Here is a 26,463-nt window from a genome sequence, read left to right on the forward strand (position 1 = left end):
CAGTAGCCATGTCTCAGAAATAGCTATCAGACCATAATTAGTTATTCTATTTGCACTTCCAGTTCAGAGTATTTAAGTTTTGTTTTTTTTATTATTGTTTGAATCATCTCATTTTAGTTGCTAATTCATTCTTAGATTTGTATTGTCTATCCCTTCTTATCACATTTTCATCATAATTTCCCATGTCGGTTTCTTTCTCGAGCCTGGAGTCTACTTTTTGATTTAGCACTTCTTCCCAATTTTAATCTCTTGCCACCACTATTTGGTTTAAAGTCACTTCAGTTACCAAGTTACATGGCTCACTCAAACATCAGTCCCAGGATGGCCCAACTGTAGTCTGTCTGCAATGGTGCAGTTTGTCTTTTGCCCAGCATCAGTGCCTCACAAACCAGAACCCACTTCTACCACACTAGTCTTGGAGCTCTGTAATCATTTCTCCAATTTTATTTGCCCTGTGTCAAATTGAATGTGAACCAATTAACCATTCCAAGATTATGATCTTTGAAGTTCTGCTTTGTTATTTGGTGTTTGGTTCCTCATACTGATTATGAAGAACCTCTTTGCCTTGGCTATGTTGTTGGTATTTAAATGCATGGTGACCACTTGATGTTTTCCTTCCCTTTCCAAATTCTTTCCGGCTTGAGCAGATATGCTGAACTCTGACACAAGGTGGACAATTTGTCCTTCTGAACCTTTGTGGAGAACAGCGTCAATCTCACTCACTATGCACCATTAATTTGTTCTAAATAGTTTCTGATCAATACAATGAATTATTTTTTTTCTTTGGCTTGGCTTCGCGGACGAAGATTTATGGAGGGGGTAAAAAGTCCACGTCAGCTGCAGGCTCGTTTGTGGCTGACCAGTCCGATGCGGGACAGGCAGACACGATTGCAGCGGTTGCAAGGGAAAATTGGTTGGTTGGGGTTGGGTGTTGGGTTTTTCCTCCTTTGCCTTTTGTCAGTGAGGTGGGCTCTGCGGTCTTCTTCAAAGGAGGCTGCTGCCCGCCAAACTGTGAGGCGCCAAGATGCACGGTTTGAGGCGTTATCAGCCCACTGGCGGTGGTCAATGTGGCAGGCACCAAGAGATTTCTTTAGGCAGTCCTTGAACCTTTTCTTTGGTGCACCTCTGTCACGGTGGCCAGTGGAGAGCTCGCCATATAATACGATCTTGGGAAGGCGATGGTCCTCCATTCTGGAGACGTGACCCATCCAGCGCAGCTGGATCTTCAGCAGCGTGGACTCGATGCTGTCGACCTCTGCCATCTCGAGTACCTCGACGTTAGGGGTGTGAGCGCTCCAATGGATGTTGAGGATGGAGCGGAGACAACGCTGGTGGAAGCGTTCTAGGAGCCGTAGGTGGTGCCGGTAGAGGACCCATGATTCGGAGCCGAACAGGAGTGTGGGTATGACAACGGCTCTGTATACGCTTATCTTTGTGAGGTTTTTCAGTTGGTTGTCATCCGGTACCGCACGGATGGCAGTCTCTTCAATCTGAGGCGCCTGCAAGCTCACACCAAGACACAAGAGAAACTTGTCCGTGAACAACTCTTTGCAGATGATGCCGCTTTAGTTGCCCATTCAGAGCCAGCTCTTCAGCGCTTGACGTCCTGCTTTGCGGAAACTGCCAAAATGTTTGGCCTGGAAGTCAGCCTGAAGAAAACTGAGGTCCTCCATCAGCCAGCTCCCCACCATGACTACCAGCCCCCCCACATCTCCATCGGGCACACAAAACTCAAAACGGTCAACCAGTTTACCTATCTCGGCTGCACCATTTCATCAGATGCAAGGATCGACAATGAGATAGACAACAGACTCGCCAAGGCAAATAGCGCCTTTGGAAGACTACACAAAAGAGTCTGGAATGAATTATACTTCCTGAGTATATTACTGCATTTCCAATGACAATATATTTTAAAGTATTATTGCCAACTGACTGCAGCAAAAGGAAAACTGGAACTAAAAGTAATGGAGTGTACTCTGTGCTTTGTACAAGAGATAGGAAAAGGAAGGGGAAGGGGAAAATGAAAAAAAAATCAAGGGAGTTCACATCGTTAACCAAATAGGAGGAATGTGAAATCTATGGTGTCAGAGCATAGGAAAGTGTGAGAAGGTTACATTTAAAACACTAAATCAACACTACAACAAGAGGAGTCACGTGATGGAGTAGTGGCCGGACGGTGAACTCCAGCCCTCTCCAGAAAAGTCGGGAAAAACAAGAGAAAATACAAAGGCACAGAAATACAAGTTAAAGAAAAGTGAGTATAAAGGTGGAAAGAAGATGGAGACAAAAGGAGAAAAATCAAAATCAACGGAAAGAAGAGAGGAAGAGAAGACAACGGAGGAAAAAGGTGAAGGCCTTACCTGTCCGAAGAGGCCCGCTGTGGAGAGAAGACCCCACTACCTCAGGTCGGTAGAAAGAGAACTACAACAATGGCTCACAGAGCCGAGTAAAAGTGCGCGATGCGCATGAAAAAAAACACACCGACGGGAGGGGGGACCAGCTGGGGAGTCGATCTCCACAGCCGGCAACGACAGCTGCAGAACACCTGCAGCAAGAAGAGACCACAGAAGACAATGGAAACAAGAAAGAAGAGGAGGAAAGGGCAGCAAAGAAACAACAGATGGTCAACCTAGAGGAAGATGAAGAGGAAGAATACAGTGAAATAGATAAAGGGAAAGGCAAGGTAAAGGATATACTTGCTCTTGTTAGAGGATACATGGAGTCATTTAAAGAATGGCAAACACAGGAATTCAATGATTTAAGAAGAAGAATAAACAACACAGAAAAGAAAATAAATAAAATGGATATGACCTTAACAGAAATGGGGAAAAAAATGGACAAGATGGAAGAACGGGCAATAGCAGCAGAAATGGAGGTAGAAGACTTAAAAAAGAAATTGGAGGAATCTAATAAAAAAACTAAAGAGACACAAGAATTACTAGCCCAAAAAATAGATATAATGGAAAATTATAACAGAAGAAATAACATAAAGATAGTGGGCCTTAAGGAAGATGTAGAAGGCAAGAATATGAGGGAGTTTATAAAAGAATGGATCCCTAAGGCCCTAGGATGTCCAGAACTACAGCAAGAAATGGAAATAGAAAGGGCACATAGAGCATTGGCCCCTAAACCACAACCACAACAAAAACCAAGATCTATTGTAGTAAAATTCCTAAGATATACTACAAGAGAAAAGGTACTGGAGAAGACAATGGAAAAAGTAAGAGAGGGCAACAAACCACTGGAGTATAAAGGGCAAAAAATCTTCATTTATCCAGATATAAGCTTTGAACTCCTAAAGAAGAGAAAAGAGTTCAATGCAGCAAAAGCGATTTTATGGAAGAAAGGATATAAATTTACACTGAAGCATCCTGCGGTATTGAAAATATTTATTCCAGGACAACAAAACAGACTATTCTCGGATCCAGAAGAAGCACGAAAATTTGCAGAACAATTACAAAAATAGACTGAGGGATGAAGACGGGTAATGAGAGCAAAAATCATCACGATTGATATGTATGTGGGTAAAGACAAAAATAGACTGAGGGATGAAGACGGGTAAGGAGGGTAAAAATGACCACGATTGATATGTATGCGGGTAAAGAGGTATAAGAGTGAATAGAGACAATGGGCATATGTGAAAGTATCTGTAATTAGAGGAAAACATAGAGAGTATAGACAAGAATTAATAAGGGAAGGTAATGGAATAGAGAGAATAAGGAGGGAATTAAAAGAGTGACCTTTGTGACATATAAAAAGCGAAATCTTTTCTGGGGGGGGCTGGGTGGGGGAAAAGAGCGGTCACTGCAAAATCAGTTGACGCTTGCGAGTGGATTCGCAAATCCAAATGGAGAGGGGAGATGTGGTTGTCCGACAAGGGATAAAGGGCAACTCAGGAGGGGAAGGGGAGATTGGGGATAAAGAAGATAGAAATAGGAGAATAAGGAAAATGTTGGATGTTGTAGGAATGTTGTCTGGTAAAGAGTTGAAAATAAGAAAACAGAAATGGAAAAGGAGGAAAGGTAATGATGGAAAAACGGAAAGAGAAGATAAACAAAATATAAAATGGCTACGCTGAACTATATGACTCTAAATATTAATGGAATACATAACCAAATTAAAAGGAAGAAACTACTAAATTTACTGAAAAAGGAAAAAATAGATATAGCATTTGTCCAAGAAACACACTTAACTGAATTGGAGCACAAGAAATTAAAGAGAGATTGGGTAGGACATGTAACAGCAGCATCGTATAATTCAAAAGCAAGAGGAGTGGCTATATTAATTAGCAAAAATGTGCCATTTAAAATAGAAGAGGAAATAATAGATCCAGCAGGGAGATATGTTATGATAAAATGTCAGATATATTCAGAGCTTTGGAATCTACTTAATGTATATTCACCTAACGAAGAAGATCAAAAGTTTATGCAAGATATCTTTTTGAAGGTAGCTAATACGCAAGGGAACATACTAATAGGAGGGGATTTCAATCTGAATTTGGATCCAAATATGGATAAAACGGGGAAAAAAATTAACAGGAAGAACAAAGTAACCAAATTTATAATTAAATCAATGCAAGAAATGAAACTTGTGGACATATGGAGGAAACAAAACCCAAAAGAAAAGGAATACTCATACTACTCGACTAGACATAAAACATACTCAAGGATAGACCTATTCCTGTTATCAGCCCACATTCAAGGGAGAGTTAGGAAAACGGAATATAAAGCTAGACTATTATCGGACCACTCACCCCTGTTATTGGCAATAGAGCTAGAGGACATCCCTCCAAGAATGTATAGATGGAGATTAAACCCCATGCTACTTAAAAGACAGGATTTTAGAGAATTTATTGAAAAACAATTAAAAATGTACTTTGAAGTAAATACGGAATCAGTGGAAGATAAGTTTATACTATGGGACGCAATGAAAGCATTCATTAGAGGGCAAATAATAAGTTATGCAACCAAGATGAAGAAGGACTATAATCAGGAAACAGAGCAGTTGGAAAGGGAAATAATAAACATAGAAAAAAAATTAGCAATAAAGGAAGATACAACCAAAAGAAGAGAATTGGCGGATAAAAAAATAAAATATGAAACATTACAAACATATAAGGTGGAGAAGAATATAATGAAGACAAAACAGAAATATTATGAACTAGGGGAAAAAACACACAAAATCCTAGCATGGCAGCTTAAGACAGAGCAAACTAAGAAAATGGTATTGGCAACAAGGAAAAAAGACAAACAAATTACATATAATCCAAAAGAAATTAAGGAAAACTTCAGAGAATTCTATGAACAATTATACCGAACCGAAAACGAAGGGAAAGAAGGGAAAATAGATGAATTTTTGACTAAAATTGAACTACCAAAACTACAAATAGAGGAACAAAATAAATTAACAGAACCATTTGGAACAGTAGAAATACAAGAGATAATAAAAAATTTACCAAATAATAAGACACCAGGAGAGGATGGACTCCCAATAGAATTCTACAAAACATTTAAAGACCTAATAATACCGCCCCTCCTGGATGTAATCAACCAGATTGATGAGACACAAAACTTACCAGATTCATGTAAAACAGCAATAATTACAGTGATACTAAAACAAGGGAAAGATCCACTCTCACCAGCGTCATATAGACCAATATCTCTGCTAAACACAGATTATAAGATAATAGCTAAACTATTAGCGAACAGATTAGCAGAACAGGTACCGAAAATGGTAAATTTAGACCAAACTGGATTTATCAAAAAAAGACGCACAACAGACAATATTTGTAAATTTATTAACTTAATTCATGCAGTAGAAGGAAATAAAGCACCGGCAGTAGCAGTTGCTTTAGACGCAGAGAAGGCCTTCGACAGAGTAGAATGGAATTACTTGTTCAAAGTATTGCAAAAATTCAGTTTACCGGAGAAGTATATTAATTGGATTAAAGCATTATATAAGGGACCGTTAGCGAAAGTGACAGTAAATGGACATGTATCAAAGCAATTTAACTTAAGCAGGTCAACGCGGCAGGGATGCCCACTATCACCATTATTGTTTGCGCTAGCTATAGAACCACTAGCAGAATCGATAAGAAGAGATAATAATATAAAAGGAATAAAAATAAAAGACAGGGAATATAAAATCAGTCTGTTTGCGGATGATGTGATAGTGTACTTAACAGAACCAGAACTATCAATAAAAGAACTATATAAGAAATTGAAGGAATATGGAGAAGTGTCGGGATACAAGATAAACGTAAATAAAAGTGAAGCAATGCCTATGAATAACGCGGATTTCTCAAAATTTAAGGAGGAATCCCCATTCAGATGGCAAACGCAGGCAATAAGATACCTAGGTGTGCAAATAAACAAAAATCTAGGCCAATTATATAAACTCAATTACAATCCACTAATGAAAAAATTACAGGACGATTTAGAGCATTGGAAAGAGCTACCACTAACACTGATAGGAAGGATAAACTGTATTAAAATGAACATTTTTCCAAGGATACTATACTTATTTCAGGCATTGCCAATACAACTGACAGAAAAATTCTTCAAAGAGTTAAAGAAAATAATAAGGAGATTTTTATGGAGAGGGGGGAAACCGAGGATAGCACTAGATAAATTAACAGAATGGTATAAACAAGGAGGCTTACAATTGCCAAACTTCAAAAATTATTATAGAGCCGCACAATTAAGGTACCTATCAGATTTTTATCAAACAAGGGAAAAACCAGACTGGACGAGACTAGAATTAGATAAAATAGGGGAAAAGATACCTGAACACATATTATATAAATGGGACGAAAAATTGGTACAACATAGAACTTCTCCAGTATTACACCATCTCCTCAATATATGGAAGAAGATTCATGTAGAAAGAAATAAAATAAATTACCAAATACCAAAACTAATATTGACGCAAAATAAGCTACTCCCTTTTACAATAGACAACCTTGCCTTTAGAAAATGGGAAAAAAAAGGGATTAAAAGAATAGAAAATTGTTTTTCAGGAAGTAGATTCTTATCCTTTGAACAAATGAGAGATAAGTCTTTTTTTTTTTTCTTTGGCTTGGCTTCGCGGACGAAGATTTATGGAGGGGGTAAAAAGTCCACGTCAGCTGCAGGCTCGTTTGTGGCTGACCAGTCCGATGCGGGACAGGCAGACACGATTGCAGCGGTTGCAAGGGAAAATTGGTTGGTTGGGGTTGGGTGTTGGGTTTTTCCTCCTTTGCCTTTTGTCAGTGAGGTGGGCTCTGCGGTCTTCTTCAAAGGAGGCTGCTGCCCGCCAAACTGTGAGGCGCCAAGATGCACGGTTTGAGGCGTTATCAGCCCACTGGCGGTGGTCAATGTGGCAGGCACCAAGAGATTTCTTTAGGCAGTCCTTGTACCTTTTCTTTGGTGCACCTCTGTCACGGTGGCCAGTGGAGAGCTCGCCATATAATACGATCTTGGGAAGGCGATGGTCCTCCATTCTGGAGACGTGACCCATCCAGCGCAGCTGGATCTTCAGCAGCGTGGACTCGATGCTGTCGACCTCTGCCATCTCGAGTACCTCGACGTTAGGGGTGTGAGCGCTCCAATGGATGTTGAGGATGGAGCGGAGACAACGCTGGTGGAAGCGTGCTAGGAGCCGTAGGTGGTGCCGGTAGAGGACCCATGATTCGGAGCCGAACAGGAGTGTGGGTATGACAACGGCTCTGTATACGCTTATCTTTGTGAGGTTTTTCAGTTGGTTGTTTTTCCAGACTCTTTTGTGTAGTCTTCCAAAGGCGCTATTTGCCTTGGCGAGTCTGTTGTCTATCTCATTGTCGATCCTTGCATCTGATGAAATGGTGCAGCCGAGATAGGTAAACTGGTTGACCGTTTTGAGTTTTGTGTGCCCGATGGAGATGTGGGGGGGCTGGTAGTCATGGTGGGGAGCTGGCTGATGGAGGACCTCAGTTTTCTTCAGGCTGACTTCCAGGCCAAACATTTTGGCAGTTTCCGCAAAGCAGGACGTCAAGCGCTGAAGAGCTGGCTCTGAATGGGCAACTAAAGCGGCATCATCTGCAAAGAGTAGTTCACGGACAAGTTTCTCTTGTGTCTTGGTGTGAGCTTGCAGGCGCCTCAGATTGAAGAGACTGCCATCCGTGCGGTACCGGATGTAAACAGCGTCTTCATTGTTGGGGTCTTTCATGGCTTGGTTCAGCATCATGCTGAAGAAGATTGAAAAGAGGGTTGGTGCGAGAACACAGCCTTGCTTCACGCCATTGTTAATGGAGAAGGGTTCAGAGAGCTCATTGCTGTATCTGACCCGACCTTGTTGGTTTTCGTGCAGTTGGAACTGGAGATACAGCGCTGGCATATTACCAACTGAGATCCTACTTGAAAGATAAATTAGGAAGCAACTTGAGTTTACCAGAGGGAAGTAACCTTGAATATGTGATTACAGATACAATGTTAATCAAAAGATTTATAAAAAATATGTATATTAAACTGCAAGAAAAGGAAAATGAGGAAACAAATGGTAAAACTAAACAAAAATGGGAACAAGATTTAAATATAAAGATAAAAAAGGAAACATGGGAGAAGTTATGCTCTGGAACGATGAGAAATACAATAAATACGAGGCTGCGTATGATACAATATAATTGGTTACACAGACTATACATTACACCGCAAAAGTTAAATAAATGGGACCCAACAGTATCTGATAGATGTTTTCGATGTAAAAAAGAAAGGGGAACAACAATTCATGCAATCTGGACATGTGAGGGAGTAGAAAAATTTTGGGATGATCTCAATCAGATATTAAATAAAATAACAGAAAACAATATACCAAAGAATCCAGAGATCTTTCTCCTAAGTAACATAAAAAATAAAGAATTTGGAATTGACTTGGAAGATTCACAAAAAAGATTTGTCAAGATAGCCCTAGCCATAGCAAAAAAATGTATTATGTCAACCTGGAAATTGGAAGATAATTTGAAAATACAACAATGGTATATAGAAATGAATAAATGTATTCCATTAGAAAAAATAACATATAGTTTAAGAAATAATATTGAAATATTCGAACAAGTATGGGAGCCTTACATTAAATACAATAGCGAAAACCTACCGGGAACAAACATCACCTAAGTTGATGGAAGGAGAAGAAAAGAAAAGAATGGACTCAGTAGAATTTCTGGTGTATTTTTGTTGAATGACAACATTGTCTAACTGAATTAATGCAACCTAGATTGTATACCTAAAATGGATGAGGGGGGGGGGGGTGGGGGGGTGGCTTGGGAGGAGGGAGGGGGGAGGGAGAAAAAGTCATTGTAAATGTGTGGAAAAGAAAAAGTGTATATCATGGCTATTGTGATTTATGGTGTGAAAAATAAAAAATTAAAAAAAAAAAAAAATCAACACTACAACAAGATGGATAATGAACAGTACAACTATAATAAATGGTAGGATCTAATTACCACTGCAGAAATAAGGCTGCACGGTGATCAAAACTGGGAACTAAATTTTCAAGGGTACTTGACATTTAGAAAGTTCAGGTTAAGAAGAGAAGGAGGTGGGATTACACTGTTAATAAATGATGATACCAGTGTGGCAGTTATAAAGAATTTTGCTCAGCTGATCATGAATCAGTTTGGCTGGAGCTAATCGCCAGCATGAGAATATTGGTGAGAATTGTTCACAAGCTTTTGGATAGAAGTTTGTATGTAGGGTATGGTATAAATGATAAAAAAAACCTAGAAATGTATGTAACAGTAAACAGAGGGTTTTGGGTCTGGGCAAAGCAAATTAGTATTCACAATGTAGAGGATGAATTCCTGGAATGTATATACAATGCTGAGGAACACGTTATTTTAGAGCAAAGAACAAACAGCTGAGGATCATCTGTAGGGGAATGAAATTGTCAGCACTTTGGGTTGAGACTCTGCATCAGGACTGAGAGTGGAGAGGGAAGAAAGTCATTGTATGGTGGGGAGAGGCTAGTGGTAATACAGGGGCCAATAAGTAATGAGGGGAGAAGTCTGATAAGCTACTGGAGCCATGTGGGGAATGAATGGAGTTGGGGGGACAGAAGAAGTGGGTGATAGGTAGAAACAGACAAGGGAAAACAGGAAAATGGATCCAGAGTGGAGAAAAGAGGGTGAAAGTGGAGAGTTATTGGAGGGTGATAAATGAAAACACAAATGCTACCAGTGTTGAAAACGGGTTTGGAAGGAACATGATCATGTAAACCATTGGAGAGAGGGGAACAGGGATCCAGTGTATGAAATGTGCAAATAGTAAGTGGGGATGGGACTAGAAAAGGGATAAAAAAAAGGGTGATGGGGAGGTGGAGAGCGAGGGTTAGGAAAGGCAACAAAAGTAGAAGGGCCAAAGGTTGATCAGAAAGGGAGAGGGAGAGAGGGGAACATGAAAAATACAGGTTACCCGAAATTAGAATATTTAATGTCCATACCCTTGTTTTATGACTATTTGGCCAGAATGTGAAGTGTTATTCCTCTAGTTTAGCTTAGGCCTCACCGTGGCAGTAGAGAAGGCTGAAAGTAGCCAAGTTGGTGTGAAAATGGGAAGAGGATTGAAATAATATGCAACCCAGGACTTGGGTTGGCTGTTATGAACAGGTGCTTGCAAATATATGGCCTAGTTTTCGCTTGGTCTTGCCGAAGTAGAGGAGACCAGATCAGTAGCACTGAAGGCAGTGGATGATTTTGGAGGCAATAAACATTATTTTAGATTCAACTTCAGAGCAACAAAATTAATTTATAGTCAAATAACTGTAAATATTTATTATCTATCTTTTTTGTATTTATTAACTCTTTTTAATTCTATGAAATATACTATTGTTGATCTTTTCCAGTTTTTGTTTACAAGTACCTGTTCAATGGCAGCAAGTAAGAATTTCAATGCGTAGGTACATAAACTCATTATTATTATTAATAGAAAGAGTTCTTGGTTAGAATGGCAACAATAGCATAGAGTTTTATGCTGTTCAGATGCTGATCAATTTGAAAGTATGGTTTTCAATCTAAGCAATTAAAGTTATAAAGAAATTACAGCAAATTATTGGGGTGAAATTGGAAACTTCATAACTGGAAGCTTTCAAGATGGTCCCATATGGAATGTTGGTGAACAATGTAAAAGAGCATGAAACATAAACACAAAAAGTGCCAGAAACACACAGAGGCCATGAAGTGCGCGTCGAAAGAACCAAAGACTTGTTGATCCAAACCAGATTCTATCACCAATGTGTATATGTAGATGGTAGTGTAGGATGATTGGCTGAGAGTGTAGCCACACCTACTGGCAAGTCTTAAAGGACTGCTCCTAGCCAGATCAGGTCATTCTACACTACCATCTGTACATATATACATTGGTGATAGAATCTGTACTATCACAGGCCAATAAACTGAGTGTGAAAACAAATGTGTTTTAAGTTGCAGAGAGTGAGAGGTTTAAAGAACAGAGGGAATGTCTGTGATTAAAGTGGTTGTCCAGGAAATAAAGTGTGTAAATACTGAAAGGGAGTGCAGCAAAGATTCAGCACTCAAGTTATGGAGATAATGTGCTGTCACATGATCAAGTAGGCTAGGGCTTGATGAACAAAGCAAGACCTGTCAACCTTGCAAAGTTTAGAGGAGTGAGAGGGAACCACACTGAACCATACAAAATTCTTAGAACACATGACAGAGTATATGTGGGATAAATCCTAGATTAGGAGTCTTGAACCAAACATTACAATATCAAATGAAGTAGTTGGCGGCCATTCAACTGGAGAGGAGAGCAATCGATTATTCAGAGTGTCGTGAAACTTTGGAATTCCCTACCCCAGATGGTTTTGGAAGCTCAGTCATTGCATTCAGAATAGACATCAATAAATCATTGGATGTTAAAAACACTGAAGCGATATGAGGAAAGAGAAGGAAATTGTGTTTGAGGTAAAATATCAACCGTGATCTTGTTGAATACTGTGGTATGCTTAAGGGGCTGAATGTCCTCCTCCTGGTCCCTTTTCATATTATGTTCTGACATATGAAAACTGGAAAACATTAACAGCATATTTTCATCACAAGACCAATTTTAATATTAAAGTATTATGATAATGTATTAATACAACACAATGGAAACACGCCTGTATTATGGCCCTTCAGGTTACAGAACTTTTCCCTTTCATATTTCACAACTCACTACACTAAAAGTTTAGATAAGGAATAAAATTTGCTCTCAAGGAATTTGTGTGGAAAATGAGTAAATGAATCAATTCAATACATTTTCAACGTGCTTTTCAACACATGCAGATGATGTGGCTTTGCTTTATGTAAAATGGAATATGGCTCATTTTCCATGACTGAAACACCCAATAAACTGGTCACCTGTACTGAGTGTGATAACATACCTGAATTCAACTCTTTTACCAAAGACGACATTGTATTTGTAATGGAATCTGCTGCCACTAAGAGATCATTTCTCAAATTTCTCCGGGAACCTGAAAAAAAAACCAAACAATGCTTTTATTTAGAAATGAGAACATAAAGTAATGCTACAATTTTGTGTTTTCTTTATATATCACAGTTTTTGTATTATTTTAAGGAAAATGATCAAGTACTCCATGAATTTAGAATAATAAAATGATACAATTAAAAGGCTAACCAAATTAAATGAACAACAACTCCACATCACATTCAAGTCCCGGATTTTCAAACCCATTCACCCAGTCACCTATAATCATGCAAACCTTCCCTTCACTTATTTTTCCTTCTCTTTTGAATAATGCTTTTGAAGCTGCTTCGTTCATCCCTACAAACCTTGATTATGCCCAGTTGTCTGTATAACTGCAATTTCTCTTCATTGATACTATTTCACACCTTATGCACCCTGAAATACACTGCACACTTTTGGGATGTGGGAAGAAATTGATGGAAGCCCATGTGGTCACATGGAGAACTCCACACAGACATCACCAGAAGTCAGAATTTTTTTATATTTTAATTACATTTTCTATACATTAATTCATGTCAAAACACAAAATATAATGTAATCATATCAAATTCATGATACATGATGGTTTTATAAAACCCCCAAAAAGAAAATAAAAACCCACCAACCCTCTCTCCCCAAATAATAACCCCAATTGGGATAGAAAAGAAAGAAGGAAGAAAGAAAAAAGAAAAATAATACAATTAGTAAAGAAAGAAAAAAGAAGCAAACCTGGTTACCTTTCACTTGATTCTAACCTTTTCAATTTTATATCTTTGTTTATTTATTCCAAGGAGTTAATGAGGTTTCACAAGATTTAGATAAAGTCATTTATAAATTTATACATACAATATGTAAATATGGGCATCAAATTTTCAAAAATATATCATATTTTTTCTTATGTTATATGTAATCTTCTCAAGAGGTATATAGCTATGAATTTCCACATGCTATCTTTCCAAACCTAAATGAGAATTCAATTTCCATGTCACTGCCATATATTTTCTTGCAAATGCTAATGCAATTTTTACATTTAAATTCAGTTTCAATTTTGGTCTTATCCCTGAAAAATTACACAGTAAAAAAACATTGCATCCTGTGGAAATCTATCTCCTGTGATTTGCTCCAAAGAAGTTCCTAACTCTATCCAAAATTGTCCAAATTTTGGACATGACCATGCAGAATGTAAAAAAGTATAAAAGTCTTACATCTAAAAAAATTGATCTGAATGATTTAACTTCAATCAATTTAAGACGTCAGAATCTAACTGGGTCACTGGAGCCAAGAACCAGTCAGTGGAGCTGTGAGATATGCCATGCAGTGCCATTATCCGGTCCTTACTTTTGGCCTTTGTTTTCTCTTGTACTTTAGGTAAAATTAAAATCCAAAATACTTTATGAACAGTCTCCTCAGTCCATCCTACAGCTTAATTAATGTGCATACACCATCAGATCTCCCTGTTCCCGCATCTAATTTAAAAATGTACCATTTATTTTCAATTTCTCCCCTGATTCTTTCTATCAAATGTAAATTCCCTGAGTAAAGTTTCATCCATTGCCCGTCTGACACTTAACCTTTCTGACAATGTCCTCTTGAACTATGTTATGTATTATTGAACTGTTTGTCATTGGAAAAACTGAAATGTTGTGCTGCATACCCAGGTATGCCAAAATATGCCATTTATACCAAAAGGTGTCATGGTTCGAGTACCATAATACTTTCTTTCAATCCATTAAACAAACAATTTGTCATTACCTCTATTTATCATTTCTTATTAAAGGCACAGGAGGTCCTATTCATGAATTATATTTGCATTATGCATTTTGGACCAAACAAAATGTAATTCAATTCAACTTTACTTACATTAGTTTTTTACAAAAATATTTTATTTAAAGTAACTTACTCTGTGCAAATGCTTCCTGCACATCTCCTCCAACCCCTGTCAATGAATCTTGAGGTGTATGAGTCGGAGTTGAGCAGGTGGAGGTTGATCTGATAGGCATTGGAATAGGAACAGATCGACTAATGGTGTGACTTGGTGATGAACGAGGAGATCCTGTCCCCTGAGTCTGTAACGAAAAATATCACATTACTGTCTATATATACCTAGTACAGAGAAGTCGCCCTCTGAGGAATATTAAAATTATGTTTTCTAATAGATTTATAAGTTGGGGCGATGGCCATGAACATGAATGAGAGTTATTGCCATCAGTACTGATGTCCTGAATAAAATTCCACACTATGAGCTCTTATACATAGTTTAGCATATACAGCTTAAATTCTGTAGCTCATCAAATTCAACTCAATTCTAGAAGCACTTGTTCACCACACCCTCACTATTCATCAACCTAAAATCTCTATTGATCAAGATTGGTATCCAACTGTAATGTCGTGCACTGCACTGTGTATTTATTTCCTCAAACCTCACACCCAGAATTCACACACCAGCTAATTATACATAATGGGCTTATCATCCATGCATATTTCAGATTGGTGTATGCTAAAAGTAGCAACAGCTACATATGACTTCATCCATGGAGGAGAAGGTGTTGGTCATTACTGGATCAGCCAGTGGATGATTTATGGCCAACAGAAAGGTTAAAAAACATTAAAGCTGACTGAACCCTGATAAAGAAATCTTCCTTCTTGCATTCCACTTACACAATGTCCTACGATGACCTCTTCTAATTTACAAGATAGTAGAAGCACGGATTTCTTACTTTCCTGCTTCTGAAACTCCATATAGACTCCGATGTCAGTCTCTAAAATCCTTCTCATGTAGCTTTCCTCTTTCAGAGAGCCAAGAACTGCAACTTTGCAAAACTGAAGTGGAAGAGATCAAAGATGAGGTTATACTGTCACCTGAATGAATATTCTGATTTACCAACTCCACATTGGTGCAGTATGTACCTTACATGTTTACTTGGCAATGGGACCTCATTACCACACTAGACTTCTCCCATGAAAGACAGCAGGGTTCACTCAGAAGGCTGTAACCCTGAGGTTGCACTGCTGAGAAGTACAGGCAAGTGAAAAACAGATAACATTGTAAAGGACAAGGATGGTTAGTCAACTATTTTAGGTTTTCTGACATTTAATTTAATTTATACATTTCGTTTTCAACATTATTTTAGCTGTCACTTTGGAATTATTTATGCACAAATTTCTAAACTTTGCTGAGGACATTCAACAAATGTATGTGTTCACCTGTAACCACATTGAATCTAATTTGGGACCAACACACTTAACAAAAAGGGCATTGTCATGATAATGAATATGTATGAGATGTACCAGAAGTCAGAGATAGGAACACAAGCAGGAGAACAAAGGAAACAAGAGAATAAAGCCACTGAGAAGTTTACCTGATAAAAGTTGTGTTTAATGTTTTATTAACTTCACATTTCGGGCCACAAATGTGACATTGGCGACGAGGATGAAAGAAGCTTGAAGAAAATTAAAGACTAAACAAGATTACAGACAACTTCAAGGTGATAAGAATTTTCACTGTGACTCAGTACTTTTGGGGCTGGAATATTTCCTCATGGCTGGTGCAAACTGTGACTTTCTAACACATAGTGGAATTGCTCATTTTGACCCAACGGGTGATGCAAGTACTGTAAGTGTGAAGTGGAAGGCATGGCTGGAAGAATTTGAATCCTATGCCGACAGTCGTGGCCTATTTCTAGATACCGGTACAGTTGAACAAAAAGCGCAGAGAAGGGCGTTACTTCTTTTCACTGCAGGACCCTCAGTTCGGGAAACATTTAAAACACTTTTGAATACTGGAAGAAAGGATGAGTACCGGAAAGCGGTAGATGCATTAAATGCACACTATGTAGTGACACCGAATGCTACATTTCAACGCCATTTGTTTCGGAGAACGAGACAAGAAGATGGCCAGACAATTGCTCAGTACGTGACGAGACTACGCCAGCTAGCTGTTGGATGCAATTACATGCCAGCTGATTTGGACAACCAATTATTGGATCAAGTCGTACAGCACTGCAGATCAGATAAACTCAGAAGACGTCTACTGGAAAGAGGGAATGAGTTGGAACTCACCAATGCTTTAACCATTGCTGCTGCATTAGAGGTTGTTGAAGGGCAATTTCATACCATGACCCTGAAAGACAACTCAAGCCAGCAAATTGAGAGACTCTCACATCGCCATAACCAGCCAAGATATACGTCGACACAGGATGTGGAGTGTTATCGATGTGGAAACCGAGGTCACTTTGGAAAAGACCCATATTGCCCGGCCAAAGGCAAAGTTTGCAGAAAGTGTGGAGGTAAGGACCACTTTGCAAAGAAGTGCAAAAGCAAGTCCAATGCAGACCAGAAGAGGAAGAGTACAACTTCCAAAGGCAAAGCCTGGAGGAAAGGAAAGTATCCTGGAAAGAAAGATACCATTCGCCAGATAGACGGTGACGATGATGATACCCAGGAGGAACAGAGTTGTTACCAATTTACGTTGAATGAAGTACATCATGAGAAGGTCCCAGTGATCATTGGTGGAGTGACAGTTCAGATCATTGTAGACTCAGGCAGTGACAGTAATGTGATTGATCGACATTTATGGGAGAAGTTGAAAAGGAAAAAGATCATCTGTACCTCAAAGAAGTGTTCCAAGAAACTGTATCCATACACAGCAACCAAGCCATTGCAGACCATTGGATGTTTTACTGCAACTGTTGAAGCTGGAGAAAAGTACACCGAAGCAGAGTTTATGGTCATAGAAGAGAGGGGAGAACCATTGCTGAGTAGAAGCACAGCGCAAGACCTGGCAATACTTCATATTGGAGCTTGTGTCAATTCAATTCAATTCAGTCATACGAGGATATGAAGCAAGAATTCCCCGCAGTCTTCCAAGGAGTAGGAAAGCTGAAAGGTCGACAATTGAAGCTAGCGGTAGACGAAACGGTCAAACCCAAGGCACAACCAATGCGCCGAACTCCATTTGGACTTCGTGGGAAAGTCGAAGCCAAAATTAAAGAATTGATCGAACAAGACATTATTGAACCAGTGGAACATTCGACACAATGGGTCAGTCCCGTAGTGATTGTGCCCAAACCAAAGGGTGACATAAGACTATGTGTTGACATGAGAATGGCCAATGAAGCTATAATTAAAGAACGACACCCTATACCAACAGTGGAGGAAATACTTCAAGAACTAACTACCAGCAAGGTATTCTCAAAAATTGATCTGAAATGGGGATATTATCAATTAGAGCTGGATCCAGGTTCCCGAGATGTGACAACATTTGTGACTCACTGTGGATTGTATCGTTACAAGAGACTATCATTTGGAATTAATGCAGCTTCGGAGATCTACCAGTATGAAATCCATCGAGTGATTCAAGGCATTCCTGGAGTTGCCAATATTTCTGACGACATCATAGTCCATGCACCTACGAAGGAAGAGCATGACAAACGGTTGAGGCGTGTACTATATAGACTACAGGAGGCAGGCCTTACCGTGAATGGAAACAAGTGCCAGTTCGGTGTGTCAGAAATGGACTTCATGGGACACAGACTTACAGGGGAAGGACTAAACCCTGCAGAGGCCAAGGTGAAAGCTATTGCAGAGGCACGTGCACCTCAGAACGCAACAGAGGTGAGGATTTTCCTAGGATTGGTCAATTTTTGTGCAAAGTTCATTCCTAATTTCGCTACAGTGGCAGAACCACTGAGGAAACTAACCAGGAAAGGTGTACCTTTTCATTTTGGATCTGAGCAGAAGAAAGCGTTCACAGCGCTGAAGCAAAGCCTGACAGATGCAAAATCTCTTGGATATTACGATCCGGCGGCATCAACCAAAGTCATAGCGGATGCCAGCCCAATTGGTTTAGGAGCCGTGTTGGTCCAGATGCATGATGGAGGACCAAGAATCATTGCCTATGCCAGCAGATCGTTATCAGATGTGTAAAAAAGATACTCTCAGACAGAGAAAGAAGCACTCGGACTTGTATGGGCCTGTGAGAGGTTCCATGCATATTTATACGGCATTGAATTTGAACTCATCACAGATCATAAGCCATTAGAGGTGATCTATGCACCTAGATCCAAACCATGTGCCAGAATAGAGAGATGGGTACTCAGACTACAACCCTACAAATATAAAGTAATCCACATTGCAGGGAAAGCAAACATTGCAGATCCGCTGTCCAGATTGGTGAAGGTTGGTGGTCCACAATCCAAGTCAAAATTGGGAACAGAAACAGAGAGCTTTGTACGCTTCGTAGCTATTCAGGCGACACCGAAAGCTGTGACTACGAAGGAAGTCGAGAGAGAATCCGAACGTGATCCAGAACTCATGGAAGTAAGAGAATGCATACAGAGTGGACAATGGGACAAGTGTACTCACAAGGCTTACATTCCCATTAGAGACGAACTTTGTTGCATCGGACAGTGTGTTGCAGATTGGTGATACCACAAAGATTGAGACCGAAGATCGTATCCTTAGTGCATGAAGGACACCTAGGCATTGTTGGTACCAAACAAAACCTCAGGACCAAGGTATGGTGGCCAAGTTGTGATAAAGACGCAGAGAAATTTGTTAAAACTTGTCATGGATGTCAAATCACAAGTAGGAATAATCCGCCAGAACCGATCCGGAGTACGCAACTTCCGACAGGACCATGGATCGACGTAGCTGTTGATTTTCTTGGACCTTTACCGATGGGTGAATCAATTATGGTAGTGATAGATTACTGCAGCAGATATTATGAGTACGTGGTGTTGAAGTCCACAACCACTGAAAAAACAATACAAGCGTTAGCAGAGATATTTGCAAGATATGGATTACCTGTTACATTATACTCTGACAATGGTCCACAATTCATTTCAGAGACATTTGCAGAATACATGAGGACCACAGGTATCTACCATCATAAAGTAACTCCGAAATGGCTGCAAGCCAACGGAGAAGTAGAGAGACAAAATCAGTTCATTGAAAAACGATTGAGAATTGCACACGCTGAAGGACAAAATTGGCGAGAAGCATTGCTATCTTATGTGGCTGTCTATCGAGCAACGCCTCATGCAACCACTGGAAAAAGTCCTGCAGAAGCATTTTTTGGGAGAAAAATCCGCACAAAAATGCCAGAAATAAAGGAAATCCGAGACGACCAGGAGATGAGGGACCACGATGCTGAAAAGAAAGGTGCAGCAAAGCTGTACACAGATTCGAAACGTGGAGCCAAGTACTCAGACATCATGCCAGGAGATAATGTTCTAGTGAGGCATGAAACTGGTGGTAAGCTAGACACACCTTATTACCATCAACCCTATACTGTCGTATCCAGAAGTGGCAGTATGGTGACAGTCAAGTCTCCGACTGAAGTCCTGTATAAAAGAAATGTATCAGGTGTAAAAAGGTACCAGTCCAGAGATACATCGAGCGAAGAGGTTGAAAGGCCAATACGAGATGCTGAAACAGAGAGACCTGATGATGTTCCAGAGGTAGTTACCAGCACTCCTGATGAAGTGACTAGAGCGCCAGAAACACCCGAAGCCGTGGCGAGCAGTATTGCCGACGCCGAGAGTGAACAACCGAGAAGCGACGACAATATCGCAGGCAGGCCGAAACGAAACCGGAAAGTGCCCAAACGATACGAAGACTTTGTGCCATAGTTTTAATAAGAACTTTGGGACAGTATTTTAATCTTATATCATAAAGTGCATGTATGAGTGCTGTAGGAAGTAAATTTTATGTAGTTGAGTTATAGTATTACCATTAGTTACGATGTTTGTATGTTTCCGAGGGATATTGGTAAGTGAAGGTAAAGTTTATTTCTGATTAAAGGAGGGATGTCATGATAATGAATATGTATGAGATGTACCGGAAGTCACGTGGTATGAGAGGGAGATAGGAACACAAGCAGGAGAACAAAGGAAACGAGAGAATAAAGCCACTGAGAAGTTTACCTGATAAAAGTTGTGTTTAATGTTTTATTAACTTCACATTTCGGGCCACAAATGTGACAGGTATGGAGCTGCTGTATTTTGAAACCTAAGAAATTTTGGGGAAGTTACATACTTGAAATTTACATGATATCAGGTATGCATCATATTCTTTTCCCTCCTTAATAAACAAAAACACAGCTGAAATGTACTACCAGATTGCCACCATGCTCCTGCATGGTAGGTCAATATCCTGAAAATCATAAGGAGTTCATTACAATAATTATTTTCTCCGTACCAACAACTGCCATCACTAAAGAGGATCTTTTCTATATATATATATATAAACCCAGCATAATTCTCTGGAGCATTTAATTTTGAAGAAACAGCTTTTATGTGATACCCTGAATTGTTGTACTTCAATAGAATAGTTAGTTAGCTCTCGAAAGACTGTTGTTGAGAAACCAATAGGCTTTTATTCACTTAAGAACAAAGGCACATCCATACTGTTCAACTGTCCTGCACTGAGGAGGGGGCAGTGGAACTTTATAGAGGAGCTTGTGGGGAGGGGCCACAGGTACAATTGGCCAATAGGTGTGCCTGACCACGCAGGCACAATTGGCCAATAGGTGTGCCATGCAACAGTGGTTTACGACATTCACCCCTTGCTTTTAAAAATAATCCAGTGGGGGTGAAGTGGAACTTATAAGGTTACAAATTCAGTCTTTCAGGTGGTCTGGTCGGTCGCTGGGACTGTTGTAGTACCAGTTGTGGCTGCAGTGCAGCAGCGGAGACCTTGATGATCTTGGGCATTTGTACATACTCATCAGTGTTGTGCTGGTGGGTGGGTGCCGATGATCCCAGTGCATATTCCCTTAGGGTAGAGGCAGGATATCAAGGTTCAGATGCATCACGTGTGTTCAACAGTGAGGTGGGTGTGGTGTATCAGCTGCGGTCTCCAAGGCCCCTGAGGAAGCCAAGTGCCTGACAGAAACAGGGACTTTGAATCCATCAGGTTATGCCACGTAGGCATATTGGGGTAAGGCATGGAGGAGGTGGACTCTTTCAACCAGACTTATGGCTCCTCACATGCTTCTGGAGTAGGACGGGCCCTGGGTATGTCAGCTATGCCGGTCGTGTAGTCCCTGTCACAGATTTTCTGGGAAAGAAAAACATATGTTCATGTGGTGTGGCGTTTGGTAGTACATAGCAGGGACCTTCTAGAATATAGTGCCTCCAGGAGGACCACTTGCCAGGCCCTTAGACTGCAAGGCTAGGAGGACTTGGTTCCAAACTGTAGCATTCTCCCTCTCCACTTGCGCGTTACCCCAGGGTTTGTATCTAGTGGTCCTGCTCATGGCAATGCCCCCAGTACTGGTGCAGCTCATCGCTCATCACTCATAAACAAAGGCCCTCGGTAACTGAGGATATAACAGGAAGCCAAACAATGAAGAAGTTGCTCAGGGCCTTGATGACTGTGACAGGGGATGGAAAATGGGAGTATTCATTGATGATGTTAAGAAAGTATACGCTGTGGTCAGTGGAGGGCAGGGGTTCTTTAAAATCGACACTGAGTCGCTCAAAGGGGTGGGTGGTTTTAATTAATTGTCTCCTGTCTGGCCAGTAGAAGTGTGGCTTGCACTCAGCACAGACCTGGAAGTTCTTTGTCATGGATCTGATCTTGTTAATGGAGTACGCAGGTTGTGTCTGCTAATTTCTGGGTGGCAGAGATCATTGTGGAGGTTTTGCAGCCGGTTGATCTGTGTGCTGGCACAGGTCCCACGGGATAAAGTGTCTGGCATCTCATTGAGTTTCCCCGCTACAGAATATCATAATTATAGGTGGACAATTCAATTCTCCACCTTAGTATCTTTGTCATTTTTGATTTTGCCCCACTGCTGGTTGTTAAAGATGAACACAACACTGCGTTGATCAGTCAGCAGGGTGAACCCCTTACCGGCCAGGTGCTAGTGCTGCACTGCCTCGACAATGGCTTGGACCTCTTTCTTGACCAAGGAGTACATGAAAAAAATACGACTGCCCTGCCTGTCTGGTTAAGGGTGGATGCCAGGGCGAAGTTTGATGCATTGCTTTCCAACTGAAAGCCTTGTTGATATCTGCTTTAATGCGACTGAAGGCTGCACAAACCTCCACAGCCAGGGGGATGGATGTGGATTTAATGAAGGAGCGGGCCTTGTCCGCATAATTGGGGACCCATTGTGCATATTAAGAAAAAAACCCAAGGCACCACTTGAGGGCATTGAGACTGCATGGAAGTGGAAGCTCTAAGAGTGGACGCATGCAGTCTGGGTCAGGCCAATGACACCATTCTCCATTACACAGCCAAAGATGGCCAGATGGGTTGTGCAGAACAGGCATTTGGCCTTATTATATGTCAGGCTGAGGAGCTTGTCTGTTGTGAGAAATTTCTAGAGATTGGCATTGTGATCCTGCAGCTTGTGGCACAGATGGTGACATTATCAAGGTATGGGAAAGTGGCCTGCAACTCATACTGGTCCACCATGTGGTCCATCTCCTGCTGGAAGACCAAGTCACTGTTCATGACACCAAAGGGAACTTGCAGGAAGTGGTAGAGGTGGCTCTCCACTTCGAACGCCATATACTGTCAGTCTTCTGGTCGGATAGGGAGCTGGTGGAATGTCGACTTCAGGTCAATGGTTGAAAAGACCTGATACTAGGCAATTTGGTTAACCATGTCAGCAATATGTGGAAGGGGGAATGCATCCAATTGCATGTATCTGTTGATGGTCTGATTGTAGTCGATAATCATCATATTCTTTTCCCTGTTCCGTATTACCACTACCTGCGCTCTCCAAGGGCTGGTGCTGGCTTTAATAATCCCCTCCTTGAGTAAGTGCTGTACCTTTGCCCGGATGAAGGCCCTGTCCTTGGCACTGTACTATCTACTTTTAGTGGTGTCAAGTTTACAGTTGGGAGTGAGGTTGGCAAATAATGACGGGGGAGGGGGATGATTTTAAGTATGGAGAGCCGCAGGTTGTGTGTGGTGAGCAGATTGGTTGCTCGCTGTATACGATGGTGGATTGAGGAAGGGCAGATGGCACACAGTGGTTGGTTGGAAAATTGCCGGTTACATACAGTGAGGAATGGATGGGGCCCATCGAACTCCATCATCCCATTTTTAAGGTAACACTGAAAATCCAGACCCAATAGCACAGCGGCACAGAGCTGTTACATTACCATCCTTATATTCAGTACTCCTCACTATTAGAATCACTACGCAGAAGCCCTGGACATCTGTTGTGTGCCACTTGGATGCCAAGGAGACCTTTTGATTCACTGGGAATACTGTAAGGGAGAAGTGCTGCACTGTATCTGGATGCATAAAACTCTCTGTGCTTCTACTATGGAATAAGCAACTGGTCTTGTGGCCGTTTACCTGGTGAGTTGATGCCGATTGTCCTGGTTGAGAGTGATGGACACAACACTGTTGTGTGATGGCGGTGTCCAAGATGGTGGCCCCCAGGTCCTGCACACAATGTTGCTGTTTCTTGAAGATGGCACCCAAGATAGCAGCCCCCATGAATCGCACATGGCAGTGGTGACCCTGGGTGATGGTGATGTCCAGGAAGGCGGCCCCCATGATCAGCTGTGGCGCTGCTAGGAAGAGGTTTTGACTTACACATTTTGGCGTAGTGGCCCTTCTTCCTGCAGGTGGAACAAGTTGAATCCTTCACTTGGCATCATTTCTTCTGATGCCTGTCCAGACCTCAGAAGTTGCACTTCGGCTGCTCCTGGAGCACTGTGGTTGTGGTTGGGTTGTTACCGGAGCCAGCTGAGTCCGATGGGAGGTGAACTCCCATCAGAGCAGAGAACTGCTGCTGTGGTCAATTCTATAGCAGAGCATGCAAGTGGCAGCACATCCCAAGATGTCGTTGTTGGTTGAGTAGGCCTCCATATTCTGGAGAGCCACCTGCAGCATACCTGCCAGTTCGACTGCTCTCCATAGACTGAGCTCCCCTTGCTCTAAGGTTCTCTGTCGTATGTAGTTCGACCTGTCCCAGATGAAGTCTTCTGTATACAGCCTTGCATTCACAGGCCCTGCCGAGGGCTCACAGGGCCCAATTATTTTTGGTGTTGGACTCATCACTGGCATTGACAACATTGATCTTATGCAGATTCTGTCCTTTAAGAATGTCCTTGGCTTCCTGGTACAATGTGGCATTTCTGATCATGGAGGACACCAGGATGCCAACCCGAGAGCGCAGCACTTGTAGTTTATCGCTCTCTGATTGCACAATAGTGGAGGAAGCCTGCAGGAATGCTTCAAAACAGCACAGCCAGAGTTCAAAGTTGGTAGATGCCTCAGGTGATTGCTAGCTTTTCTGGCTTGAAGATCTGCTCCATTGTTTTAACAAAAACTTTTAAGTGAATAAAATTGATGCACCATCAGTTACTTGAAAGACTGTTGTACAGAAACCAATAGGCTTTTATTCACATTCATATTGTTCGACTGTCCTGCACTGAGGAGGGGGCTGTGTAACAGTTACCTTTAGAGAGGAGCCTGTGGGGAGGGGCCACAGGTACAATCAGCCAATAGGTGTGCCTGACCAGACAATTACATGCAACAGTGGTTTTCCACAGTTGGAAATGCAGTGGCAGAGCTGAGTGAATTTAATAATTTGACAGCAGAGTCAAACAGCTAATTTGAATGTGTACTGATGTCAACCATTTGGATTAAAGTTCTCACAATGATCCTGGAGGTCAACTTGGTAATAGAATCTTGTGATGTCACATTAGATGTGGAAAGGGACTATGGGCAGATATCCTTAAGGTGAAAGAGAAATGGAATAATATATTTGAAGAAGCACCACATGTGTCAATCAAAATGGGTGTGCCAGATAATTTTGCTACTCACAGAGGGTACCCAACTCAAAAGGATGCTGAAAATTACTTCAGGGTGAATGTGTTCTTCCACATAATTGTCTTTGTTATCAATGGCCTTTCACATTGCTTTTCTGCAGTCAAGGACATTTGTGGACTTTGATTTTTTTGTGGCACTTTAAGCAGCGAGATGAGAATGAGTTGTTACAAAAAGCTAATCAGTTTCAGGTGCAATACCCAAGTCATATTTCAAGTGACATTCAGACTGGAGTGCTTCTTCTTAAAAGATTTTTTTTTTGAATTTCAAACTCGAAGCTGTGTTGCCAAAGAAAATTTATGGTCAACTATTGAACATGAAATTGGGCAATGCTTTCCCAAATGTCCTCATCATGTTGCACATTTTTCTGCCATCTGATGTCCAGGCCGCCTTCCTGGACATCACCATCACCCAGGGTCAGCACTGGCATGTGCGATTCATGGGGGCTGCTATCTTGGGTGCCATCTTCAAGAAACAGCAACATTGTGTGCAGGACCTGGGGGCCACCATCTTGGACACCGCCATCTCACAACAGCAATATGGTCTCCATCACGTGGCCTCTAATGAGAGGAGCCTCAGTGTCCTAAATGAAATCAAGTCATACTTTTGGTCCATAATGCAGAATGTTTGAATGGATTAGCAATTTTGAACATTAACAGTGACAAGAAAAAATTGCTTGATTTTTCTGATGTAATTTTTGAATTTTCCCAAAGGAAAGCACATAAAGCAGTTCTGAATGTGAAGAAGAGATGACCATTTCTGATCTGAAATTCTAAATACAGAATAAACATCAATGTACTATTATATTTACTGCTTCTTATTACCAAACTGTACTCTATTGTCTTACATACATTTTGAATAAAATTGCTTCCCATTATATTTTTTATAAATCATTCAGTTCTTTTATTTTGTTCTGTAACTTGTACGTACATCATGTACACTATATGCACATGTATATACCCATACATAAATCATATGTATTTAGCACTGATTGCAAAAATGCTTAATTAACCGTTTGAAATGGGGCCTATATTTCCCACCTGGCCTGGGCCTATTTCCAGCTTTGCATGGGCTGGGTTAGCTCTGCACACTGGGACCAACAGAGATTGAGTCTGAAACCTAAAACCTTTTGAACAAAAAGTAGATACGAGATCATTGGGATCTGGTGCTAATTTTAAGTCCATAGCAC

General features: G+C 40.8%; 1 protein-coding gene across 21 annotated transcripts in view; it reads right to left on the reverse strand.

Annotated features, from left to right (window-relative positions):
* Positions 1 to 26,463, reverse strand: part of dtna (dystrobrevin, alpha) — a 438,543-nt gene that overhangs the window by 26,936 nt on the left and 385,144 nt on the right. For all 21 annotated transcript variants that reach the window (XM_069921569.1, XM_069921565.1, XM_069921564.1 and 18 more), the window contains 2 exons: positions 14,374 to 14,539; positions 12,391 to 12,480 (listed from right to left, as the gene is read on the reverse strand). In XM_069921569.1, coding sequence (XP_069777670.1) covers positions 12,391 to 12,480; positions 14,374 to 14,539 — 256 coding nt within the window. The remainder of the gene's footprint in view (positions 1 to 12,390; positions 12,481 to 14,373; positions 14,540 to 26,463) is intronic.

Source organism: Narcine bancroftii, chromosome 2, assembly GCF_036971445.1.
Source record: "Narcine bancroftii isolate sNarBan1 chromosome 2, sNarBan1.hap1, whole genome shotgun sequence".
Lineage (NCBI taxonomy): Eukaryota > Metazoa > Chordata > Chondrichthyes > Torpediniformes > Narcinidae > Narcine > Narcine bancroftii.